Source organism: Ascidia mentula, chromosome 6 (assembly GCF_947561715.1).
Source record: "Ascidia mentula chromosome 6, kaAscMent1.1, whole genome shotgun sequence".
NCBI classification, from domain to species: Eukaryota; Metazoa; Chordata; class Ascidiacea; order Phlebobranchia; family Ascidiidae; genus Ascidia; species Ascidia mentula.
In genome coordinates this window covers 20167274-20192317 of record NC_138571.1, presented here as the reverse complement: position 1 = coordinate 20192317, position 25044 = coordinate 20167274, and the positions used below count along the sequence as shown (strand labels likewise).

Sequence of the window (25044 nt, the reverse complement as noted above, 5' to 3'; positions counted from 1 at the left end):
CTTCTTTAGTTTGTGTTACTCAAAATATTTGTTTGTAAAAAAAACAGAAAACAACAACAGTTGAACTGAAAGAAAAAGTATTAAAATTGCGAACATACATATTTAAATGCATTCTCTCCTGCTATGTTGTCCAAGGATATTTACTTCACTTTTGCTTCTTCAACATCTGTTCGCAATTTTAATACTTTTTCTTTCAGTTCAACTGTTATTGTTTTCTGTTTCCTTTACAAACAAATATTTTTAGCCAAAATTTTCCTATTCCAACCTTATTGAAATAGACCTGGGGACACTGTGGATGGTTTTGACTTGTAGGGGTCTCATAAGTGCAGTTGGTGACTGTGGCCCAGGACTAGCTCGCAAACTAGCCAGGAATAGATATTTTTCAACGTAAGTCAGTTGGGTACCCATAACTGGGCATCAAACAATATAGACGAACCACTGTGGAGCGCATTATGCCCAAACAACTGCTTGGTATTCAACAGTGTTATCAGTATCAAATCATATGGTTCGTTATGGCTCATATGCATTTTTCTTTAGAATCAATTTTGTTTTGAACGAATTTGTACACAGTTTTTACTTGATGTATGGAGTTTAGGTCGGCATAAACTCAACGTGATAATAAACAGTTCAAATTAAAAACCTGCATTTTGCGGCTGTTCAGCAATTCATGATATCACGTTTATAAACAGCGCCGGTTCTCATGTTTAGAAATGTTCACAACAGATTTTTGTGCTGAAACCTGTATGAGACAAACAATAAAAGTTAAACATAAATTATATAAAAAAGAACAAAATGTTACATTATAAGATTAATGTAGCAGTTAAAATCTGGAGCTAAACAAGAATTTAACTCGACCACAAAAAATGGAAAAACTCACTAAAAGTCCCATGAAATGGTGACAATACCGATGTCCATGTGAGTATTGTGGATGTCAACTGATGGAACTTAGTTTACATGAAAACATTTTGTTGCCACTTTTACAAACAACCTCATCCACATCAATTGTAAAAAGTTCAGGGTTCTCCAATTCTATTTTGTTCCAATTTGATGAAAGTTTTGAAAATAATTTGGATTCTTCTGTGAATTGGTTGAGATGCCAAGCAATACTCATGTGGTAGGATGCCAGATTGGAAAGTTTGCAAACTGCGCGGAGGATTTTTTTCTGTCGGTGGTGATTGCGCGGATTGTGCGCGGACTAGCGATTTTTTTGCGCGGATTGTAGTAGATTTTTTTGTTGTTTAGTAGACTGTGCCTTCAGTAACAAGCTTATTTTCCCTTTGGCAAAAAATATTGGAATAATGTATTTTTAAGAACCGATTCATAATACTTTAATGTTATTAGCGTTTACTTAAATAAAATTGCACTTTTCACAGATGATTATATCCGGTTTTTTAAGCGCCTGTCAGCTACAATGACTTCGCGTAGCAAGAAAGGGAAACTTTGGTTCCTCATTTTTTTGTCGTGTAACCACTTTAGAAGCAGCGCCATGCCTATGTTTACTGCGACGATCTTTCGATACGGGGATGAGTGCCATCCCATGTTTCTTGCTGCCTTTAACATAGAGTTTGGCCATCTCGTATAACGCCTCGTCACACTGGATTGCATGGGGCATAGACCAATCAACGATTGTTCTGTTTTTGAGAACTTCAAAACTTTGTTGCCCATCCGTTTCTTGTAGAATGACTCGGCAACTGCTCGCAGTGCCTGTTTTTGTATACATAATATGAAAAACCAAGCAAAATTTCTGACCAATTTTCGTGTATAGCTCGGGGTCGATGTATATGGCGCGGATAAACTTTCTTCCGTTAAATAAGGCAACAATAAACGATCTTCCATCATCGAAAGAAACTTTGGTGAACGTTTTAGAAACAAAGAAGGAAAACTCAAGCAACCTAGTTGTAGAAACATCAATTTTGGAAAATGGCTCTTGGCTTGGGTCGCAATCTTCCGTCTTAATGTGATCAAACATTACGGCAAAGTGAGTTGAAACATAGGCTAATCCCCAAACTACATCAAGTAAGGTTGACTTTAACCTCCCATATATGCTGGCAGAAAACTCGGCCCAAGAATTCAAAAACGCATGTTCTTCCAAAAAAAGATCAAATGGATTTCCAAATTTGACGAATGTGCGTAATTTCGCCATTATAAAATACAGATGGCAAATATTGCATTCACCCCGCTCGACCTTGTCCTTTTTTCGTTGTTCGTGATTTTCGAGAGAAGGAGAGAAAAAAATCACAATCGCGCAGGTCAGTGAAGCATATCCAAAGAGCCTTCAAACAGAACATTGGTGCTGAACAGTTGGGGTCTTGGGGAAAAGTCATCCAGTGTTGCAGGACTTGGAGCGATTTGTGCGCGGATTAATAATTTTTGCGCGGATTGCTAGTAAAATCACGAAAATTGCGCGGATTTTTAACCGATTTGGAAAATTCTGAAAATTCACGACATATTTTCCAATCTGGGTAGGATGGTTTGTGTAGTAAGGCTTGCAATGAAAATCCATGAATGCTTTATCCAGCACGATCTGAACGACTTTATTAAGTTGTTGAACTGCAGGTTGCCCTGAAATCTGGAATTGTTTGCAAACAATAACAAACAATCTGATACCAAATCAAGACAAGAAATGCTGTCAAAAAAGTTTCACCCTTACCTTAAACCCACAAAATGATCTTGTTTTTTCATCGTTCACATAAATGTTCAAATCATCAGATGATAATGTGATTGATACGGTGGCCCATAAGTGCCACCGCGAAATATTAACGATGAGCAAAATATATTTTCACTGCGCGAAATATATTTCGACCGCTACAAATAAAATTTCGTAACATCGCGAAATATATTTTCACTGCACGAAATATATTTCGACCGCTACAAATAAAATTTCGTAACATCGCGAAATATATTTCTTGTGACGCAAAATGTAGTGACTGGCCAGGTTCTCGTTGATTTCACTCCGTTCGTATTTTTGCACGACGGGTGACCGACTATATCAGCTAAGCAAGCATTTACCTACTCCAGTTGTTGGCAGGGACTGTTCAACTGAATGAATTGTTTAAATTGTGATCACTATGTGGGACTTGATCATTCATTTTGTACCCATTGTGGCCATGGTAAGTGTGTTTGTATTGTGTATTTCCAGTTGGCCTACATTCATTGCAATTTTGTTATTTCGGTTTGGACAATACAATTTTTCCTTGCAGGGACCACCTTTGATGAAACACACCTCATCACCCACTACTTTCAACTAGGATATGAACACTCTGAAATTTTGCATTTGTTGCAAAATTACCACAATGTAACTTTCAGTTTGAGAACCTTGAAAAGACGCTTACAAGAAATGGGGCTGCATAGACGTGGTGCTTGGCAAAAAGATCCGAATATTATAAATGATGCTGAAAAACGAATCAAAGAAATTTTAGAAGGTCCATCTTCATGTGGGGGTACCGTTCTGTGTGGCATGGTTTGGAGATGGAGGGTTTGAGAGTTCCAAGATCCTTTGTTGCAGAAGTTTTGAATAAAATTGATCCTGATGGCTGTGAACTCAGGAGGGGCCATCGTCTGAAGTGCAGAGAGTATAACAATCCAGGGCCCAATTATGCCTGGCATATAGATGGTTATGATAAATTAAAGCCATTTGGTTTTTTCATACATGCAGCCATTGATGGTTTTAGTCGTAAGGTCCTATGGCTTCATGTTATACGCTCCAATAAATGCCCACACACTATAGCTTCCATGTACCTTAGAACTGTTTCACATGTACAAGGTTGTCCAGTGCAAATTGTGTCTGATTTGGGCACAGAAAATGGGATATTGGCAGCAGCACAGTGCTTTTTCAGAAACAGTATCAATGCACATCAATACGTTCCTTCACCAAGGAATCGGAGAATTGAAAGTTGGTGGTCAACATTGTGCAAGTTTCGTACTTCTTGGTGGCGAAACTTTTTTGGTGATCTCGAGTTTAAAGGTGTTGTTGATTATTCACTTCCTTTAAGCAAGGAGTGTGTGTGGTATTGCTTCTCCAAAGTTCTACAAAGTGACTTAAATTTTGTAATGGATCACTGGAATAGTCATCGAATACGAAAATCAAGACACAATGTTATAGCTGGTCGACCAAATTTACTTTACTTAATGCCAGAAAGGTATGGTGGAAGAGCAGACATGATAAATGCAGTCTCACAAGAGAAATTTCAAGTGGTGTGCAATGATATTTCCCCACCCGAAGAAGTGAACGAATATGAGGAATATTTTGACTATGTTCGAACTGAACTTGGATTTATCATGCCAACTTCCTGTGCAGAAGCACTGGCAATGTACAAAGGGATAATGGAGGTTGCAAAAGAATAAAAAGTCAAAGTACACAGCCATTTATGCATGTTTGTACTTCAGTATATTGAACTTTGTTGTTAGTGCAAGTATGCTAATTGTCAAATTACATCAACAAACACAGGCAACTTTGTGAAAAATTGTTTTTTTACTCACTGATTAACCATCAGCGTACTGCACTACTAGAATCTAAAAGAGGTGGTTTGTAAATGCTAGGATACAAATTGAATTTTTTTCCCATTGCATTGCGAACAGATGATGGAATAGAAAAGTGTGAAAGACAGCATGCAGTGTAAATGAAGAAAAGTGAGTGCATAAATATACAGTGGCAAGTAGCAGTGGCACAAAAATCTCACAATTATGCAGCAGTACCTCAAAAATGCAATAGTAAGTGTCAGGTAAAAACAATTTTGCTATAAAAGGATGAAATAAGTTTCACCAAAACAAACAGGAGGCAGTTGAATAAAAAAATAAAACACTAATTTTGCTTCGACAATGCTGACGGTCACGAACACAATAGTGAGTACGTAAAAAATATAAATTGCTGTTTTGCCATATAACACTTGAAACATGCAATAAAGTGACAACTACTTATGAATACAAACAATGAAATAGAATAATTTTTTCAATGTAAACCAAATGCCTGGCCATTGGACATTGCTGTAATAAAGATTGATTTGAAATCTTGAAGTTCTTCCATATGTTTTGTAGGGAGCGTAATTGTTTTCGCACATGCGCCAACAACAGGAAAACAGATTGTGTGGTTTGGGTTGTTGCTCATGCAGTCATGATTAAATTCCACAGATATGGACAAACTGTCACCAAATATTGGCCTATGTTTTTGGCCTGTTAGCCAACTTAGCACACCAGCTGGAGTACAATCAGCTGCTGCAGTCATTGTCTCTCCAATATTTTCTACATTGACTTCATTTTCACTGTTAGTACAGCAGTAAGCCAAAACCTCTTCTGTGGGGGCCCGAATACAGTTATCCTCAATATAGTTCAAGAAATCTTGAAAGTTATCCATTATCTTCTCCTCTACGCACCGCTTTGTGGAATTTTTTGAGGAATATTGCGGTTGCAGTAAACTTGACACATAATTGGCATCAACAGTCAATTTGCCTGGAATGAATAATGGTGCAAAAAGTAAGGCATTATTTTTGACAACATTGAACAAACCAAACAGACTCAGCCCTGAAGCAAACTCTTTGAGGTAGCAAAGCCGCTTATTAGTGATGCTTACCATGATTGTGCGACTAATTTCACTAGCGCTATCAATATTGATTTTGCCTGTGTATCCATTTTCTGTAATTATGTCAGTATGAACAAGTGGGTCAGCACAAACTCTCTGTATCAGTTGAACTTCATTCTCAGTAAAGTGTTGGTCAAGATTTAGTTTGGTTATATCAACTGAATCCATGTTAGCAAGAATTGTGAACACATTTGGGTGTAAGCAATGTGGAGCTGGCCCACCTTGCACCAAACTTGCAACTATTATTTCACCACATGCTTTGAAATGTCCATTTTGGACATGAAGCATTGAGTCAACTGAAATACTCACATGGAAATCATCCACAAGATGCCATGTCGATTCTATCAATTGATTCCCAAACATTTAAAACTGTACACAATAATTAAAGCAGATAATTTAATTCCTTTTTCTCTGCTTTCGAGTGTTTTTTCAACGTTGAATTTAAATTCATCCAAACTTTTTTTAGGGTAAGGTATGTACACATACGTTGCCCAATTCCCGCGCTCATGGGGGAACGACCGGATTCGACCTCGGTGTTCCTGGGGTTTCAACGACTTGGTGTCTCCAAACAATGAAGAAATAGCTTGCGGTAAAGGCAAATTTACTTTGGTGCCAGCTTGATCTACTTGCGTAAATTGCTCGTCGTTATCGCTAAAATCAGAATCACTGCCGTAAGCGTCGCAAAGCGAAGCCAAGGCCGCCATTTTGACCAGAAATCAGTTTTCAAACCGGCACTTTTTTATCAAATATAAGGGAAAGCACCCGAAAAACCATTGAAGCGTGCAAACGTCGTAATGAAACATCATAAACTTTCGATGTTACGGTTCAGAAACTGTCTGGCTTTACAGTCCAAGCGGTCAATTATATAGACTCAATTTCAAGCGTGTTGACCGGGTAAAAATGTCATAAAACAAACGTAGATAACAAAGAATCGTAAGGCTTTCGTCAGCGGAAAGTTCCGGTGTTGCGAAACTGACCAAGATTAATTTCTCTCACGTGCGAGAGCGGGCTTATCAGATTAATAACGCACGAGTATCGTGACCAGGCGAATTAAAGAGTGACGTGCGTTAATGAATGAATGTCGGTAAAACAATTAAAAGCGATAAAATACAATTTTAACTACATTATATTCCCCCGTTTGCAAGAGCTTTCTTGCAATAAAGTTCGTGGCCGTTAGGAATCCGTGTAGTTCTTCAGCACTTATCTTCATGAAGTCTTCGATGATGAGGAAAACATTGTCTATTGGTTCAAACTCATTCGGATGTAAACAAACAATAGGTTGTGTGCGTCGTGCATTTGTGTATAGCGTCGCGCGTATTAATGTTCATTTCTTCGTTGATTCGTTGGTGTCCTTTGACGATGAGAGATGGTCAACGGGCGTTGGTATGGAGTTGATTGATTGAAGGTCTGTCTTCAGATGCCGCCTCCAACGAATAGCAACGTATGATGAGTGGATAGTGTTGTGTTCAGTGCACCCTGGATGACGTAATAGCTTACGTTGGTGTCTTCAGATCAGCGTTTCAGCATAAGCGCACGGATGAATGGATTGATCAGTCAATGTTCCTGTTTTGGTTCACAGACACGGGGATTCTACTCTCAGAACTTCCTTCTATGTTGCGGAAGCTTAAAAACAAGGATGCTGTAACTTAAGCAAGCTATTGTGCAAGTACCAGGAACTTTGGTTTTACGTCAGATCATTCCGCAAAACCAGTTTGGAAAGTGTGTCATTATTTGGTGTTTCGTGCTTTGTGATTCTGGTTTCATTAGAAATCTCTCCAGTTCTGGTGTCTTGCTGTAATGGTTGTGCACACATCGCCTGTCACAAATTGGTGATAATCATTAACAATTTCAGCCGGAGTTCATTAAATTAAAATCATAATGTCATCTTAAATAAACTGCATTATATTCATAAGACCGATAAGCAGAAACGTTGAGAGCCAATAACTCCAACAAGTTTCGTGTCTTCCCGCGTTGAAAACGAACCATTGTGTTCGATCAAACTTACTTTTCATATGAGAAATGATCCAGGGACTGTGAGTGGCCTCGTTTGAACACAGTTGCTCCCTGCGCCGATATCGCCAGAGTGAGAAGGGTTTGACCGAACTGCGCGTCGTGATTTTCAACTTTAAACAAGTAGGATCCGTATCCGGGCCACCGACGTGCAAGGTTAACATATTCAGCCTGAAACAAATTGTTGAGATAAAATGAATTAGACGGAATGAAGAGAACGCGAAATATGCTGAACATAAAATTATGCGAATAATATTTAAACATCAAGCACCCAAATACAATGCCAATAAATATCAACCACGGGCAGAGATGTACCGACATCCAATGACACAAAACTCCAGTCTTATTGTTTAGTGAGATTATTGTGATACTGACCACGGCGTCTTCTTGCGGCATTCCTCTCAATCTCCTCCATCTATCCAGGCCGTTTGATTTGACATCCTGCAGTTCCTCCAGGAAGAGAGTCCTCTTCATCTCACCGCTCTCACCTTCCTCCTTCACCTTCTTCATCCCTCTCTTCCGGAACGTGTTGAAAAGACTCGACCCCTGAAAGAATTAAAATCTGACGAAACTCTTCGTTGACAAAAACGATTTGTTAAATTTTAACGTTTCGGCCTCAATTAGCTTCGTCCACAAATTAAAATTCTTTGTTGTTTTACTATCTATCAATATACGAGCTGATTTAAAGAATGACGATTAGTTGTGGAATACGATTCATGCGCGGTTGGTGCCAACGTCCAAATATAACTTAATTTTGTTTTGAACAAAAACGACTTGAACGCGTGTGAACAATAAATATGCGGAATAAAATGGCATGGGCACCGATAAAACCACAGTTTATCGAGTCAGGCCCCCATGGGATCGGATAACTAGCATGGGATGAAAGGATGTGTTCGAAGTGGGGCAGATCTACGTGGCGAGTTTGGAATTTTACATAATTTATGAGAACGTCTTAATTACCGACAAAATCAAATTGAGACCGAATAAAAACCTTTACTCACAGAACGTTTCTTGGCTGGCATTGAGTTTGCATTTAATTCATTCGAGAAAGAATCGGTTCGTTTGAAGTAGAAGTCTTCGTTTTCGTTTGTGATCTCGTAAGCGGCCATCAACTTGTTGATTGGATAATATTTGCTATATAATATATGGATAATATATAAGTCTTGAAAATCCATTGGCAGTTTTATATTTTTATGCTTTTTTGTTGGTTAAACGGAACGAAGCAATGAAGATAAAGTTTCGGCTCCACTTAAATAAACTTACTCAGTAGAGCATTTCAGCAGTGGTGAAAGAGTTAATGTAGATTTCGCATGTTGCGCCACCATAGCAGTTAATCACAGTGACCAGGTCCCTCATCTCCAGCACAGCACAAATCTCAGCAATGGAAGGAACCATCTCACGTCGACGTGACGTCTGCTGACTCAGCGCATTTTCACCGAACTCAGCATAAGCTCCACCAAGAGTGCCAGGAAATCGCTCTTGTACCCTGATAACGGATGTTAATAAACAAACGGTGAAAAGGGATCCCCGAATAATCATTACTGTACAGATTCCCAGGCATCTTATGGCACATTTGTGTGCAGTCAACAGCGTGAGGTAAGATAACCCGACCCGCTGTAATGCAAAACTACTGCTTAGTAGCAAGTGCTTCTCAAAGTGGCGCACGCCCCACCAGTTTGGCCAGGCAAAATCGTCGGTGGACGTTAAGGTTTAAGACATTTCTTGGCTTATCTCTCATTAAACGAGCATTTTGTTTCAAATTTACTGGGAATACAAAGCATTGAGGCAAGCAATAAATTCTGGTTTACCAACAAAAGTGGGGTTAGAGATGTTTCAGAATTAGCGCTCAGACCAGATATTCACAAACTTTTCGTCTGCGAAACCTAAAACGATTGTTTAACTTAACCAAGAACCCCCAAATTTAGTAAACCTTTGTTGTGTCAAGGGTTCCGCGAACTCTACATTGGATAACGAAGTTATTTACACACTTTGGTGACGTCATACCTCTTTAGATGCAGCTTCAGGTAAGACAGCAAGGGACGTGATGGGTGGTACGCACAACACATACAAGCTATGAGATGCCAGTAATGCGGACATGACGTCACATGAAGCTGGTCAAACATTTGCTCGTCTGTGGTGAGTTGGAGGGTGTAGATGGCGGTTTGTTTGATTAATTGGAGGTAAAGCTCGTCCTGGAATAGCTTGGAGCCGTGGCACACTCGCATGATCGCCTGGAACGAACAGATAGATGGTTTGTTGGCTGGACGGTGTCGCAATGCTTTTTGATTGTCTGTTTTGAATGCTTATTGACTTCAAGTAAAACGTTGATATAAATTGTGATATGTGAACATCATTCCCCACTCATTGCAAAGGAAGATCCACAATTACCTGACAAACGTCATAACATGTGCAAATATATAGGGGAGGAAACTCAATTACAGGCGGGAATTCGAGAAATATCAAAAAGCAAAATTTAAAAACGATTTTTTCATTTTTTTTACCTGGAGTGATTTCGCTTCCTCCTCAATGTTCTGGAAAGTCCGTTCTTCCATTTGAAGGAGGACGTTAAAAATCCTCACAGCCTCGTCCCTCAACGTGTAGTGGTCGTCACGAGAAGGCACCTGTGAGCGAACAACGGTTGATTATGATTTCTATGCCTTTTTTCTAAGTAGCGAAACTATTAATTTTTTAATTTTTTTGGAATAATCAACTTGGTTCGTTAGCAACACAACAATATGAGCAATGTTACGTCGCAGATAGTTCGGTTAAGATGATATTGACGTCATCGTGGTTTTATGACAACCACGTGGATACTTGCAGCACTATTAAGTTTGCGTTAGCATTGGATTCTGGGACGGATAGTTGTAATAATTGCAAGGTCACCTGTTCGTATGGAAGGAATAGCAAAGGGGATCTTAAAGGCTCGCTTGATTGCCTGAAGATTGGGTTCCTCTTGTAGATTATGTCGATCTCCTTTTCATTGTCATCTGAACGCTGTTGCAACATACACAAATTTTTAGCCATAGTTTCATACACTATGGTCAACATGCTAAATATAAGTGAAAGAATGAAAGCTTTGGGCAGAGTCGTTTTGTCAACATCATTGCGATAATATTTCCTGATGTGTTTTTTAAGCAGGTAATTTCAAAGCAATACGCTTTTCGCCTGGCTACCTAAGTGGCAGTTGCCCTGAAAGCAGATTACTCCAAGCAATAAGTTCAGTTTCAATTCTACACTTCTGTACCTTGATCTTGTCCATTAGGATCTTTGTTTTGGTGATAATCAGAGGTTGTCCATCTATCATAGCCTGGATCTCACTGCTCCAGATGTTCGCGTCTTCCTCTACCTCCGTGCTGAGTCGGGGGGTGTGCTTCCTCCCGTACACCACAATCTCCAACAAACCTGTCTGCGTCTGTAGTGAAATACAGGTGGCGTAACTTCTAGTATAGAAAGTGTGGATCGAAACTACAGCTGCCGGTCAATGTTCAGTAATATTACACAAAAAATCACAAAGGGGATCAACGTATATATCCCTTGTGTTATACCAGACTGATCCTGTTTAAACAAGTGCTTTTTGTGTAGGCAACATACATATTATTAAACTTTATTACAGTCCTTTTATGATTTTAAGTGTTACGTGTTTTACAGCATGGTAAGACGGAATCGTCCAACTATACAGGCTCTCACAGCGAGGGTTATTAAATCCCTCAAGCTGGACACTGCCTTGCCACGTGACGTAGAGCACAGTATGAACACGAGGCTCTGAAACTTGCCTCTCGACTTGATTGAGGTAACGCCGCTCCAATTGACGGGCATTCCGGCGCACAACAACATGCCCAGCCTCGACACGTGGTTGCCTGTGCAAACTTTTCGTTGCCACCGTTTGATTTGTGACACAAATTTGTACAGCTTTAGTCAAAGTGAGATTTTCTTTTTTATGGAATATCACAAAGTCCACACACAATTTGATCTCTTATCAACGAATCTTGCAACTTGCAGAAAGGTTATTTAATTCCATTATATATTGGTCGATGGGCTCACCTTGATACTGAGGTCGAGAAAAAAACTTGTACCTCTCAAAAGTGACATTGCGTTTTGGACAGCAATATTGTCCAAACTGATGTATTACGGCTTCATACCCTGCTTCGTCAAAAGATTCTTTTCGAAGTGCTGAGGAGTCCATTTGCACTTGCATTCCTACTGTTTCGATTGCACAAACGATGTTACGTCATCGGCACTTTCCTCTCCGTCGAAAGTGACATCATCGCCTTGTGGAAGTCGGCTTAAAACATCAGCATTATTGTGTTCGTTGGTTTTTCTGTACTGGATGGTGTATTGAAATTGGTTCAAGAAAAGTGCCCATCGAGCCAACCTGTTGGCTGCCAAAGCTGGTGTAGGCTTTTGTTGACCAAATAAAGACATCAGTGGTTTATGATTCGTTATCAGGATGAATTCTGGTTTTGCATCGTCCTTGAGTTGTACCTCCAGTTCATAATCTTGAAGACAGCCTAGATTGGGCTTAAACAGTTCTGCAAATTCACAGCACAACTTGACACACTCTTCATATAGTGATATATCTTGCGGTTCTTGGGCGGTTACGGCTTGTAGTACCTCTCCAGCTTGTAAGCTTTACTTGCCGTACAGAACTTTGTCTAACGAAATACCATTTTCTGTAGTTCGTTCCGCCCCACCAAATTCAGACGTTGAATGTCGCAGACGTTGAAATGAAGGTAAGCTACCTTTCCGGAATCTGCACAACTGGTAGCAGACGTAAATGTGCCCATCACCGGCAAGTTGTGCCTGCTTGCAGACTGATACTGGGACGTTGCTTTGTGCAGCTTTGGAGAACTAATCTTCTTCCATGTTTCTTTTGACAGAAAATTTCCGCCTGTAGCATTATCAAGTTCTATGATCAGCGAACGATCGTTCATGGAAATTGGAACTTCCAACTTGAGCGTGGCTGCTGCAATATTGGAAACACAATTTAGTTTCTCATTTCTTTTAAGGCCATGGGTCGTGCGCTGTCGAATCTTTTTGCGGCAAACGGATTCCAAGTGTCTTGTTAGGTGACAAAAATGACAGGTTGCATTCTTGTAACGACATTCGGAAGCCTGACGCGAAGTCTTGCAACATCGATAACATAACAGCAATCGAGCGCACGCACTTTAAGGCATTTAAAACCAACTTCCATTGTCTAGATGTATTTTGATACGCAGTGACGTCATTTGTCATGTCTGATTGAATCCTCGGAAATTCAAATTTCCGGCAACTTGAAGAAGGTTTTAAGCAAGTCACAGTTGCGTCGTGATTACTGCTCGGGTCTGTGTAGTTGGAAACGCAACGTTATCCCGTTCAGATCAAGCTTGTATTGCAGCTGACCGTGGTTTAATGTCACTTGTGCTTGGACAAGTTATAACTGATAGATTTGAAGGTGAAGTTTAAACCAAGTAGAGATGCCAGATGTAATTTGCGATGGATAACTCGCCTGCAAAACTCGTTTACAAGAATATGTGTTTCCTTTGTTATCAAAAAACAACTTTAATCATAAACAAATATTCTCAACACTTTCTGTGCGGCTGACTTATATCTGCATCAAAAGATCTTTAGCGCACAATGCTAATTGACGTGGAAGTACGTCAAACTTTCTAAAAAGACCAAGCGGTCCACGTGATGAATGCGTGATCGGCGCGTGTCTAGGTCGACGCATTACGATCACTGAAGCATCATGTGACTTGTGGCAGGTGGCTTTTCACAACGAGTGACGTAAGAAACCAAGGAAAAGTGACTTCTGTATCGCAACAATTGACAAATCAGTTTGTCCTAACAAAGTTTTGTGGTGTATTTGGCAACGATCTACATAACAACAGCATTCTTTTCATTGCGTTCGTTTACTGATGTTGTTGAGACCTCAGTAGACGGGACAATGCAGTTTTGCGCAATTTACAATCAACAAACTCACGCACTGAGCAATTCCTTGCGTAATTGCTGGCCGCACTGACAGTTTTACATTAAGTAACGTAACATTGGCCAACAGTTTAAGGTTGGATTATGCGCAACATGTATTTAAACTCCACATTTATCATTTGCATTATTTTCATATTTGTTTCATCTACGCAGCATAAACGTGTATTGATTTTCGCCAGCAGGTTTCATTGAATCTTCCATATTTTCAATGTAGTTGTTAATTAGGTAATTTTGGTGCAAATTTAACGTTGGCGTTTACTTTGTTAATTTCCATGTGATGACTAAGCAACTATTAACAGATTTTCAAAGTCTAGCTTGTTTGACAATGTTGAAATTGATTTTGTTTGGAGTTTTGTTGGTCGGCCATCTTGTCATAACTCACCAACAACAACAAGTATGCAGAGTTGTTTGTGACGGACAAGAACAAGGATCAGAGATAGAACATTCCGGCTTGAAAGGTGCCAGAGGAAAGACTGGAAGACCAGGAAAGATGGGACCACGTGGACCTCAAGGTCACCGAGGTGAAAAGGGAGACCAAGGACCTGTGGCTGGCAAAGAAGATTTGATGAGACTTGTTACAGGTATAAGATTCTTCTCTAAACACTTTTCGACAAAATTTATTATTGGATAGGAAACTTTAACAAACCAAGCAGAACAGATAGATATTTGATACAAACACAACAGTACAACAAATCCCCTACACGGTGAACTCTCATAAAATCATATTAAAGTAAATTCATCGAACATTTTATTCACAGAGTTGTCGAACAGAGTGAATCAACTGCAAGGTCAACTGAGTAACACTTCCAACAGTTGAGTTTCATATTCATATAAATTGATATCTCACAGATGTGTCAAGATAACAAATGCTAAAACCTTTGCCCGTAACACACGTCATGACTCCCTTCTGCCCCTAGTGGTGTAAATACCTGCGTACTCACCAATCACGTGACTAAACTCAAACCCCCTCCGTAACGAACAGTCCGTCGGTGTTACTACAGGTCACTCATGTCGTACCACCCACCAAAAAAGCAAATTCTTTTTGAAAATAGTTTGTTTATGTCAAGTATTGTGTTCTTATTGTTAGTTATCTGACTTACCCTTGCAAGCCTCGTGGTACGACACAAGTGACCTGGATGTATGGCAGAGATTTGTTTTGTGCAAAGTAAGTATTGCATATAGCAACCACAGTCAAGATTTGCATCACTTGTCAGGGATTAAGCTGAAGCTTATTTTTAATAGGATTTTTCGGCTTAAAGGATTTTTTTACCATTTAAAAAAAAAACGTGAGTTTTGTTGACAGCTTTGGCGCACAGAGTCGATCAACTGCAGAGTGAGCAGAACCACACATCTAACAGTTAAGTTCATGCACTTAACATTAAAATGTCAACTCACACATCTAACATTTTATTCACAGAGTTGTCGAACAGAGTGGATCAACTGCAGAGTGAGCAGAACCGCACATCTAACAGTTAAGTTCATGCAGTTAACATTCAATGTCCACTCACACATCTAACATTTTATTCACAGAGTTGTCGAACAGAGTGGATCAACTGCAGAGTGAGCAGAACCGCACATCTAACAGTTAAGTTCATGCAGTTAACATTCAATGTCCACTCACACATCTAACATTTTATTCACAGAGTTGCCGAACAGAGTGGATCAACTGCAGAGTGAGCAGAACTGCACATCTAACAGTTAAGTTCATGCAGTTAACATTCAATGTCCACTCACACATCTAACATTTTATTCACAGAGTTGTCGAACAGAGTGGATCAACTGCAGAGTGAGCAGAACCGCACATCTAACAGTTAAGTTCATGCAGTTAACATTCAATGTCCACTCACACATCTAACATTTTATTCACAGAGTTGTCGAACAGAGTGGATCAACTGCAGAGTGAGCAGAACCGCACATCTAACAGTTAAGTTCATGCAGTTAACATTCAATGTCCACTCACACATCTAACATTTTATTCACAGAGTTGTCGAACAGAGTGGATCAACTGCAGAGTGAGCAGAACCGCACATCTAACAGTTAAGTTCATGCAGTTAACATTCAATGTCCACTCACACATCTAACATTTTATTCACAGAGTTGTCGAACAGAGTGGATCAACTGCAGAGTGAGCAGAACCGCACATCTAACAGTTAAGTTCATGCAGTTAACATTCAATGTCCACTCACACATCTAACATTTTATTCACAGAGTTGTCGAACAGAGTGGATCAACTGCAGAGTGAGCAGAACCGCACATCTAACAGTTAAGTTCATGCAGTTAACATTCAATGTCCACTCACACATGGAACATTTTATTCACAGAGTTGTCGAACAGAGTGGATCAACTGCAGAGTGAGCAGAACCGCACATCTAACAGTTAAGTTCATGCAGTTAACATTCAATGTCCACTCACACATCTAACATTTTATTCACAGAGTTGTCGAACAGAGTGGATCAACTGCAGAGTGAGCAGAACCACACATCTAACAGTTAAGTTCATGCACTTAACATTCAATGTCCACTCACACATCTAACATTTTATTCACAGAGTTGTCGAACAGAGTGGATCAAATGCAGAGTGAGCAGAACCGCACATCTAACAGTTAAGTTCATGCACTTAACATCCAACGCCCACACACACATCGAACATTTTATTCACAGAGTTGTCGAACAGAGTGGATCAACTTCAAGGTCAACTGAGTAACACTTCCAACAGTTGAGTTTTACTTTATTTAAATATAAATCTCACATATGTGTCAAATTCCAAAAACCTTTGCCCGTAACTCACGTCATGACTCGCTTCTGCCTCTAGTGGTATAGATTGGTAAGATATCTACACCACTAGGGGCAGAAGCGAGTCATGACGTGAGTTAAGGGCAAAGGTATTGGCATACCCAACATATACGTCATCACGTGCGAATCAGAGAGGGTTCCATCTGGCACCGGTATACTCTGGTCATAATGCAGGTCGTGCAAATATTGTGGGGTTTTCACCGCCTACTTGCGTGTGAATGAGTTTAACTCAAATACTTCTGCCAATCTGATGAGTTTTAACCGTCTGCAGATCTCTGGAATTTCATATATTCTCTTCCACCGGTTTCCTGTAAAACTTCAGATATTAAAGGTCGCCAACATCTCATATCGGGAGAAGAAGTTTACTGTGAAGATGGATGGCAGGTATTGATAATGTGGTAAATATCACTAACACAGGGGTGGGCAATCCCTGGCACCAACGCTATGTTGGGTAAGCGAGGTGATTATGCACGCCATGTAATTTCCGATTTCACACTACAATACTTAACCATACGCCCGGGATTGTGTTGTTTGTAAAGGTCAGGAAATTACACATGAAAGTGAAAAGTCATATCTTGACATGGAGGTCATCTAACTTTTTTAGACCAATTCTCCGAAAATCAGTGTCAAGTGTTTTACTTGATAAATACCAGGTGTTCCAGCGTCGTTATGATGGATCTGTGAGTTTCGATAGAGATTGGGTGGATTACAAGAACGGGTTTGGGAATCTATCAACAGAATTTTGGATTGGTTTGTATTCCAATAAAGCAATCCTTAACCAAGTACAAATGTTGCAAAACTTTGAATAATAGTTTGTTTTAGTTTAAAATGTACCGCTCTTCTGGCATGAGATATACGTGCTGTATTTTACGACGTTTCGTCTGTCATTCAGCGAGACCTCATCAGGTATTGATACCGCAATTTCAAAGTAAACTACACTAAAACATTAAGGACCACAAAAAGAAAAAAGGACACGTTGACACCGCTTGTCAGATCACGTGACAGAGCCAAAACACGAAACACTGCGGGAGGCGAAACAGTTACAACAAATTGTTATAAACTGCCGGAGAGTAAACGCATTGTTCTTTGTCGTTGACGCATCCACTATTTTTGTGAATGTAAAGCGACTCAAGAAAGAGCCGCTTGGTGTGGTCCAACTCCTTTTCCAGAACTTAGGCTTTATCGAAGGCAACTTCGTGTCAGCAAGACTGCGTTGGCCAAGCATGCGGTGACACTGCGATACGAAGTTGCCTTTGATAAAGCCCTTTCCAAGCTCTGGAAAAGCATTTCTTAGCATTTCTTTTAGCATTCTTGAGTCGTTCCACATTCACAAAAACAGTGGATGCGTCAACGACAAACAACACTGTGTCTACTTTCCGGCAGTTTATAACAATTTGTTGTAACTGTTTCGCCTCCCGCAGTGTTTCGTGTTTTGCCTCTGTCACATGATCTGACAAGCGGTGTCAACGTGTCCTTTTTCCCTTTTTGTGCCCCTGAATGTTTTAGTGTAGTTTACTTTGAAATTGCGGTATCAATACCTGATGAGGTCTCGCTGAATGACAGACGAAACGTCGTAAAATACAGCACGTATATTTCATGCCAGAAGAGCGGTACATTTTAAATTGCAATATGCCTGTGGCAGCAACAGGAGTTCCAGGTTTGTTTTACTGAACACATTGTTATAACTTGTGCACACCCAGTTAAACATACAGGCCTACCAAGCAAAACGTTTCAAGCACGCTACGTAACAATCCTAGAGTCAATATAACAGTATCAGTTAATCCAATTTAAATTCCTGTGTTTTCAGCAATATTATTACAACCAACAAATGTTATCAGGTTTGGAGAAACTGCATCAAATCACCAGTGCGTCCACTAGATGTCGCCTTCGTGTTGACCTCCAGGATTTTTCCGGAGGTCAAGGTTTTGCCGAGTATAGGTAAGACTATGACGTATTTAACGTTTTCAATCTAATGCCATTGTTTCAACGATAATTTACCCGATGCTGCCAGGTCGTCATAACTAACAAAATCTTAAAATATATTAGGGAAATACCCCCCTTATTACGTCAGATTCCCAAAATTCGGGATTTAACTCGTAACGACCCCACATCACCGCTCTTGAGGTTTGCGCGATCGCTTGGTCGCGGATTGCCGGGACCGAGCTCAGTGGGGCTCGGATTGGGCCGAACGCCACCTTTTTGCGCTTAGAGAATGTGGCTGCAGATAATTTTCTTTCCTTTGATTCCAAATCTTCCGAAGCGTATAGGCATCTGGAAGTCAGTTCAAGCGAAATTAACCACGGCCAAACCGTTTGACAATTGATGGCAGCAATTCAGTGAATATTAGTGCTGTGTCCCACATCGATATATGGGATCAAATGGTTATTATATTCTCCATCTAACACCCATGCATAATCCAGTGTTTGAAATTTCGATTTTCTGCCCAACATCCTCGGCTCCCAATGTTTTGAATGAGGCAACAAATATCCCGTAATCGCGACGTGTAAGACGCTGACACAACTTGATTGTCAGTGTATAAGTTGTATAGTGTAAACACTCTGTGTTCTCTTTGCCCACCCCTGGGTTAGCTGCTGGTCGTTGCGTGGTTGATTGGATATTGTTGGGTCTCTATGCAAGAAAATGGGTGCATTGGCCTGCAGAGTTAATTCCTTAGGCCAGTGGTTCTTACCCGTGGGAAATTTTAGGGTTGTAGGTGGATAATTAGTCGGCACCGAAATACACAAAAGTAGTCGGAAAAGAAATATAATGATCTGTATTCACTGTGTGTTGAACACTTATTGGTAATTGGTAATGCCATGCGGTAGAAAAAGTTAAAAAAGTATAACAGATATAACGAAAATACAATAATTAAATTCTTAGTTAAAAAGTGTAAATACCAGTGGGAAATAAGGATTCCGTTTACACTGGAAGTAGGAAATGAGATAAAAAAAGGTTAAGGAAAATCTGTTGCCCAGACGAGTTTATGCGGTCGTTGTTGCCCAACTCCTTGTGGTAAAATCTTGAGTCCCAAGTACTGACCTTTGCCAAAACGTTGCATCTTGACTGGAAAGTTAGAATTATCCGGTTTGTTCTTCAGCTACAATAAAGCCTCCTTGTAATCCTCCAGTCGTTTGTGAACTTAAAGTTGAAAAATAACTGGGTTTCCTTCTCAAAACTTCTAATCCCACTCTGTGTTTATTGCTTAGTTGACAAATAATTATCCCACACAACACAACACAATGTATGACACATGTCGTTTTTTACGTCATAAAGGGTTTTATGTTTAACAATCATTTCCATGAGCAACAAACCAATGTAAGCGGATTGATTTAAAACAACAAATTATCCGTTGTTATTTAAATTACTTTGCATTAAATTAAACATTATGACATTGTTGTTTTCAGTACTTTCAGCATTGGCGATGAAGGAAGTTCTTACACAATTACTATATCCGGATATTCGGGGAATATATCAGATTCCATGGCTGGGCACTACAGTCTAAACGGGATGAGATTTTCAACACGCAACAGAGACCATGATGCGTGAGTAATAATGATACAACGTGTCTGATTATATTTCTGTTTTACTAACGAAGTAAATCGCGTTGTTTCAAAAAGATAAAATGCATTTCCTCAAATTAGTTGATTTTCGTTGACAAAGTTAACCGCCCACCCTAAATCAACAATTGTAAAAATCAACTGCTCTGAAACAGGGGGTTGCGTTAAAGTTTTAGTTAAACACAAGTTTTAACTGAGTTTAAATAAATTGTAACACAGAGTTGTTGACAACCGACTTAATTATAATTGCAGGGCAGGAGGTAATTGTGCTGTGACTTGGGGTGGAGCTTGGTGGCATCGTAGTTGTTCATATGCCCACCTCAATGGTCCGTGGTCGAGAACTTCTACTGCTCACAACACTATGAGTTGGTATACATGGAAAAACTCATATGGCGGAATAATGAGTTCTAAGATGAAAGTTAAATGCGAGTAAATGTTGGGGAGGTTTAAAGTGACGAAAATTAACCTTGCGTCGTTAGTTACCATGGCAACGTTGTGTTGATTTACAATTATTGACAGACATTGTAAATACTTTCACCAGTTTTGATAAAGGCTTTAAATCGTAAATAACAGGAAAGCAATTATACCGAACCGAATTTATTCCACAAATCCTTACAATTTTTGTGTTAGTAGCGAAAACGTCACTTTTCTGCATGTTTGTTATTATCATGGTATTTGTAGGGCGTTACTTAAAACGTCTACACAAATAATAACACTTCCGTATATCTGACTCCTGATAAAAAGGCTGCTATCAAACCCAAAGTCAATCGATCAGTTTAATAAATAATAAACAAGCGCACGAGGATTAACAATAACACGTTACAAACCACGCGTACAAAAAGTTTCTGTCCTATATGTCCTTTGTCCTCTGTCCCTTCGTATCTTTTGTACGCAAAAGACATGTGGCCTATATAGAAAATGCATACCGGGTTATTTGAGTTCGGATTACCACGTGACTCATTTGAAAAGGCGGCTTGTTGCTGGAAGTGTCAACGAACGAATAGCACGTTCGCCGTAAATGAGTTGAACTTGGTTTACAGCGTGATTATTATCCGACGTTAACAAAAAACGGTTAATGCCTGAAAAACACAACATAATAATTGCAATTATGACGTCGACACTACTTATTATTACATTTTGTGTGTTTCGGATGCCACTTCTTCCATAGAATTATGTCAACGTGTCAATTAGATATTGACAACATATTCCGTTTTATCATTCCTTGTATATCATGTCGTTGTTGTAATATCGCATGCAACCGTTTCCATGCTTTATGTTGATAATCCATGTAAATATAAACATTGATCCATCAGATTTGACAGTTGATTTCTGATTGGAAGATGTCAGTAAATTTGATTCAGTTCAGTTTGGCTTTCTCTGATAAACCCCAAAAATGCATTCACGCCAATTCACCGCTAATATTTATAGAAATGTGCGGATATCGCGGCGCCATTTCTCCGACTTATGGGAAAGGTTTTATGTGAGGGTAAATTGTGTAACAAGGTTTCTTGTCAACACACAGGTCCTCATTGCAGCCCAAATGATGACGTCACGGCCGTGGGTCTTTGAGTGGCGTCTGTCACGTGTTTTATTTGTGTTGTTGTTTTTGTCTGTTCAGTTACCTGCCTCCCTCTGCGCACACCTTGCTGCAACTCATTCTTACTTGGCACTGATGATGAACACAGTGGTGTTTGAAACGTTTGCTTCGGCATGAGTAGCATACTAGCTTTGGCTTTCCTTTATAAATCATTTTCTTGTCACCTCCCAAGGTTAGACCTTATACACTCTTGTGTAATAACCAAACTTAACACAGCAGTTTGTGGAGGACACAGACGCGTCTGATGCGTCTGCCGGTTGCATTCCATGGCAGAATGTAGATGGCATGGAGAGAGTGAAGTTTTGTAGAATTGATTCCTGAACTCGAAATAAATTACTCGATAAATAGAATTTCCAGCCACCAAACACCAAGGGTCATGATGTCAGTTTCAGGCCATGTTAAAAACCAGAATTTTCCGACAAGATCTCAAAATACGAATTTCTTTTCGATCCCAATTCAGGGTTTGTTTCTTTTTCAAAACCGAGCGACAGTGAAACAATATCAGTAATTGGAACGTAACAATAAGCAATTGTGACATCACAGGCCTCAACTGGCTTGCCGCAGACATACAAGGAACTGTGTTTATAAAACAACCAAATCGAACATGCAATAAATTGATGCAAATGTACAATAAATAATATTAGACAGATAACAATGTTAAAAGATAAGAAGTCTAAGGATGAAAGGGTTGACAACAATAGGTACGAAAGCGGTTGGAATATTTCATGTTACGTGGTGACGTCGTCGTATTGATGACGTTATTTAGATGTTAAAATTAGGCGGAAACACATGTTTTGGGTGTGGTTCATAATTGCGGCGAAAAATTGTGAAAAAAGAAATAATATTGAAATTACAAATCACAAGTTAAAATGCCATGAGTGGGACTGACAACTTTATCACTGGTTGTGATTTCTATGGTTATGGAATTTGGTTTCCCGAAAACAAAATAGACAGAAAAGATCACCAAGCGCTTCAGGACAAGAAAGAATATGACTAGCGAAAAAAACATGTGAAAGTGGCAAAACAAATGAAAATCGTCACTGCAAGGTTTAAACACTGGAGCGGAGTATTGAGAGTGGGTGTAAGCGTATATGCCGAAACTATAAGATACATGATCCTGTAAATAAACCTTATTGGGACGTGAAAGACTTGGAACAACTCGCGAGCTCGTTTGGGTACAACGACACCATGGTTAACTCTGTGAATCCTCCCAACCGACGAAAGTTTTTGCTGAGTAATGTCACAAAAACATGCATCGGCGAAGGTAATATTGTGTGGTAATGTGGAAGCCATTGATATAGATCGCTGTGGTCCATATGGTGACCCTGTGGAAAACCCCTGATCTTAACATTCAAGTTTGTGGCTAGAACGACAAATACTAAAGTTTCGTTAAAATCTGAACGCATTAAAATTGCTCGGTGTCAACTTTCAATGCTTTCGGCGGAAGAGGGCGGTGACGTAAGCTCGCATGAGTTTCACAATCTTATTAACTTGTTCTGCGGTGAAGGAAATGTCCCCTCTTCATTCGGTCTGAAGTCTGAAAACATTCGCAGATCCCGCTCCGAAAGACTGGATCCTGAGAGGAAGACACAATAACATGTTCAACTCAAGGAATGTAGCTGCAAAATCTTGTTTAATTGTTTGGAACAGTGGTTCTGAGACTTTTCAAACGTCAGAGCCGAATTCGAAACCGGCCGCAGCAAACCCGAGACTCTATTTGAAAACTTTATTTGTAAGTGGGCATTTGACCGAATCAAACATTTGGGCCGTAGTTTACCAACAATTTTGTTTTCTGACGCCAAATAAACTGCAGGGAAATATGGACTCCACGTTACCCCACTACTATGGTTATGGTAAGTTTATGTTTCGTAAAATAAACTGCATTATATTCATAAGACCGATAAGCAGAAACGTTGAGAGCCAATAACTCCAACAAGTTTCGTGTCTTCCCGCGTTGAAAACGAACCATTGTGTTCGATCAAACTTACTTTTCATATGAGAAATGATCCAGGGACTGTGAGTGACCTCGTTTGAACACAGTTGCTCCCTGCGCCGATATCGCCAGACTGAGAAGGGTTTGACCGAACTGCGCGTCGTGATTTTCAACTTTAAACAAGTAGGATCCGTATCCGGGCCACCGACGTGCAAGGTTAACATATTCAGCCTGAAACAAATTGTTGAGATAAAAGGAATTAGACGGAATGAAGAGAACGCGAAATATGCTGAACATAAAATTATGCGAATAATATTTAAACATCAAGCAGCCAAATACAATGCCAATAAATATCAACCACGGGCAGAGATGTACCGACATCCAATAACACAAAACTCCAGTCTTATTGTTTAGTGAGATTATTGTGATACTGACCACGGCGTCTTCTTGCGGCATTCCTCTCAATCTCCTCCATCTATCCAGGACGTTTGATTTGACATCCTGCAGTTCCTCCAGGAAGAGAGTCCTCTTCATCTCACCGCTCTCACCTTCCTCCTTCACCTTCTTCATCCCTCTCTTCCGGAACGTGTTGAAAAGACTCGACCCCTGAAAGAATTAAAATCTGACGAAACTCTTCGTTGACAAAAACGATTTGTTAAATTTTAACGTTTCGGCCTCAATTAGCTTCGTCCACAAATTAAAATTCTTTGTTGTTTTACTAACTATCAATATACGAGCTGATTTAAAGAATGACGATTAGTTGTGGAATACGATTCATGCGCGGTTGGTGCCAACGTCCAAATATAACTCAATTTTATTTTGCACATAAACGACTTAACGCGTGTGAACAATAAATATGCGGAATAAAATGGCACAGGCACCGATAAAACCACAGTTTATCGAGTCAGGCCCCCATGGGAACGGATAACTAGCATGGTATGAAAGGATGTGTTCAAAGAGGGGGAGATCTACGTGGCGAGTTTGAAATTTTACGTAATTTATGAGAACGTCTTAATTATCGAAAAAATCAAATTGAGACCGAATAAAAACCTTTACTCACAGAACGTTTCTTGGCTGGCATTGAGTTTGCATTTAATTCATTCGAGAAAGAATCGGTTCGTTTGAAGTAGAAGTCTTCGTTTTCGTTTGTGATCTCGTAAGCGGCCATCAACTTGTTGATTGGATAATATTTGCCAATGTCAGCACTGGAAAATGAAATCCATGTTTTGTATTCGCAAAAGAAGTCTTGAAAATCCATTGGCATTTTTATATTTTTATGCTTTTTGTTGGTTAAACGGAACGAAGCAATGAAGATAAAGTTTCGTCTCCACTTAAATAAACTTACTCAATATTGATTTGATGGTAATTTCCTTCAGCGAATTGCAACCTTAAAGCTGCGATATCTTTCAATACGTCATCAGATAGAGGGTAAAGTCCCTGTATCACCTGTTCGTGGACCTGCAACATTAGGGAAGTTCTGAGTTAATGTTTTTAAGAAAGCTAGAGGTTTTATGAAATTTATTTTCTGCATTGGAAACTCCTGCGTTTAGAAAATACAAACTACAAAAATGAGTAAATATTTATTTTAAGTCAAGCACTCAAGGTCAGTGTTTCCC

General features: G+C 39.7%; 1 protein-coding gene, 1 long non-coding RNA gene and 2 pseudogenes across 3 annotated transcripts in view; 2 read left to right on the top strand and 2 right to left on the bottom strand.

The window, feature by feature from the left end:
* Positions 1-25044, top strand: part of LOC145907466 (uncharacterized) — a 119050-nt gene that overhangs the window by 22072 nt on the left and 71934 nt on the right. The window lies entirely within an intron of this gene.
* Positions 932-6279, bottom strand: LOC145906365 (U6 snRNA phosphodiesterase 1-like; annotated as a pseudogene).
* On the top strand, positions 2972-4366 carry LOC145905804 (uncharacterized; annotated as a pseudogene). The gene is made up of 2 exons (XR_014402779.1): positions 2972-3110; positions 3201-4366. The product of XR_014402779.1 is annotated as an uncharacterized LOC145905804 (transcript).
* LOC145905805 (uncharacterized) lies at positions 5345-5863 on the bottom strand. Its single transcript, XM_082993093.1, has 2 exons — positions 5567-5863; positions 5345-5445 (listed from the first exon to the last, which is right to left on the bottom strand). Exons 1-2 carry the CDS (start codon positions 5861-5863, stop codon positions 5437-5439), a joined length of 306 nt encoding a protein of 101 aa, XP_082849219.1. The 3' UTR covers positions 5345-5436.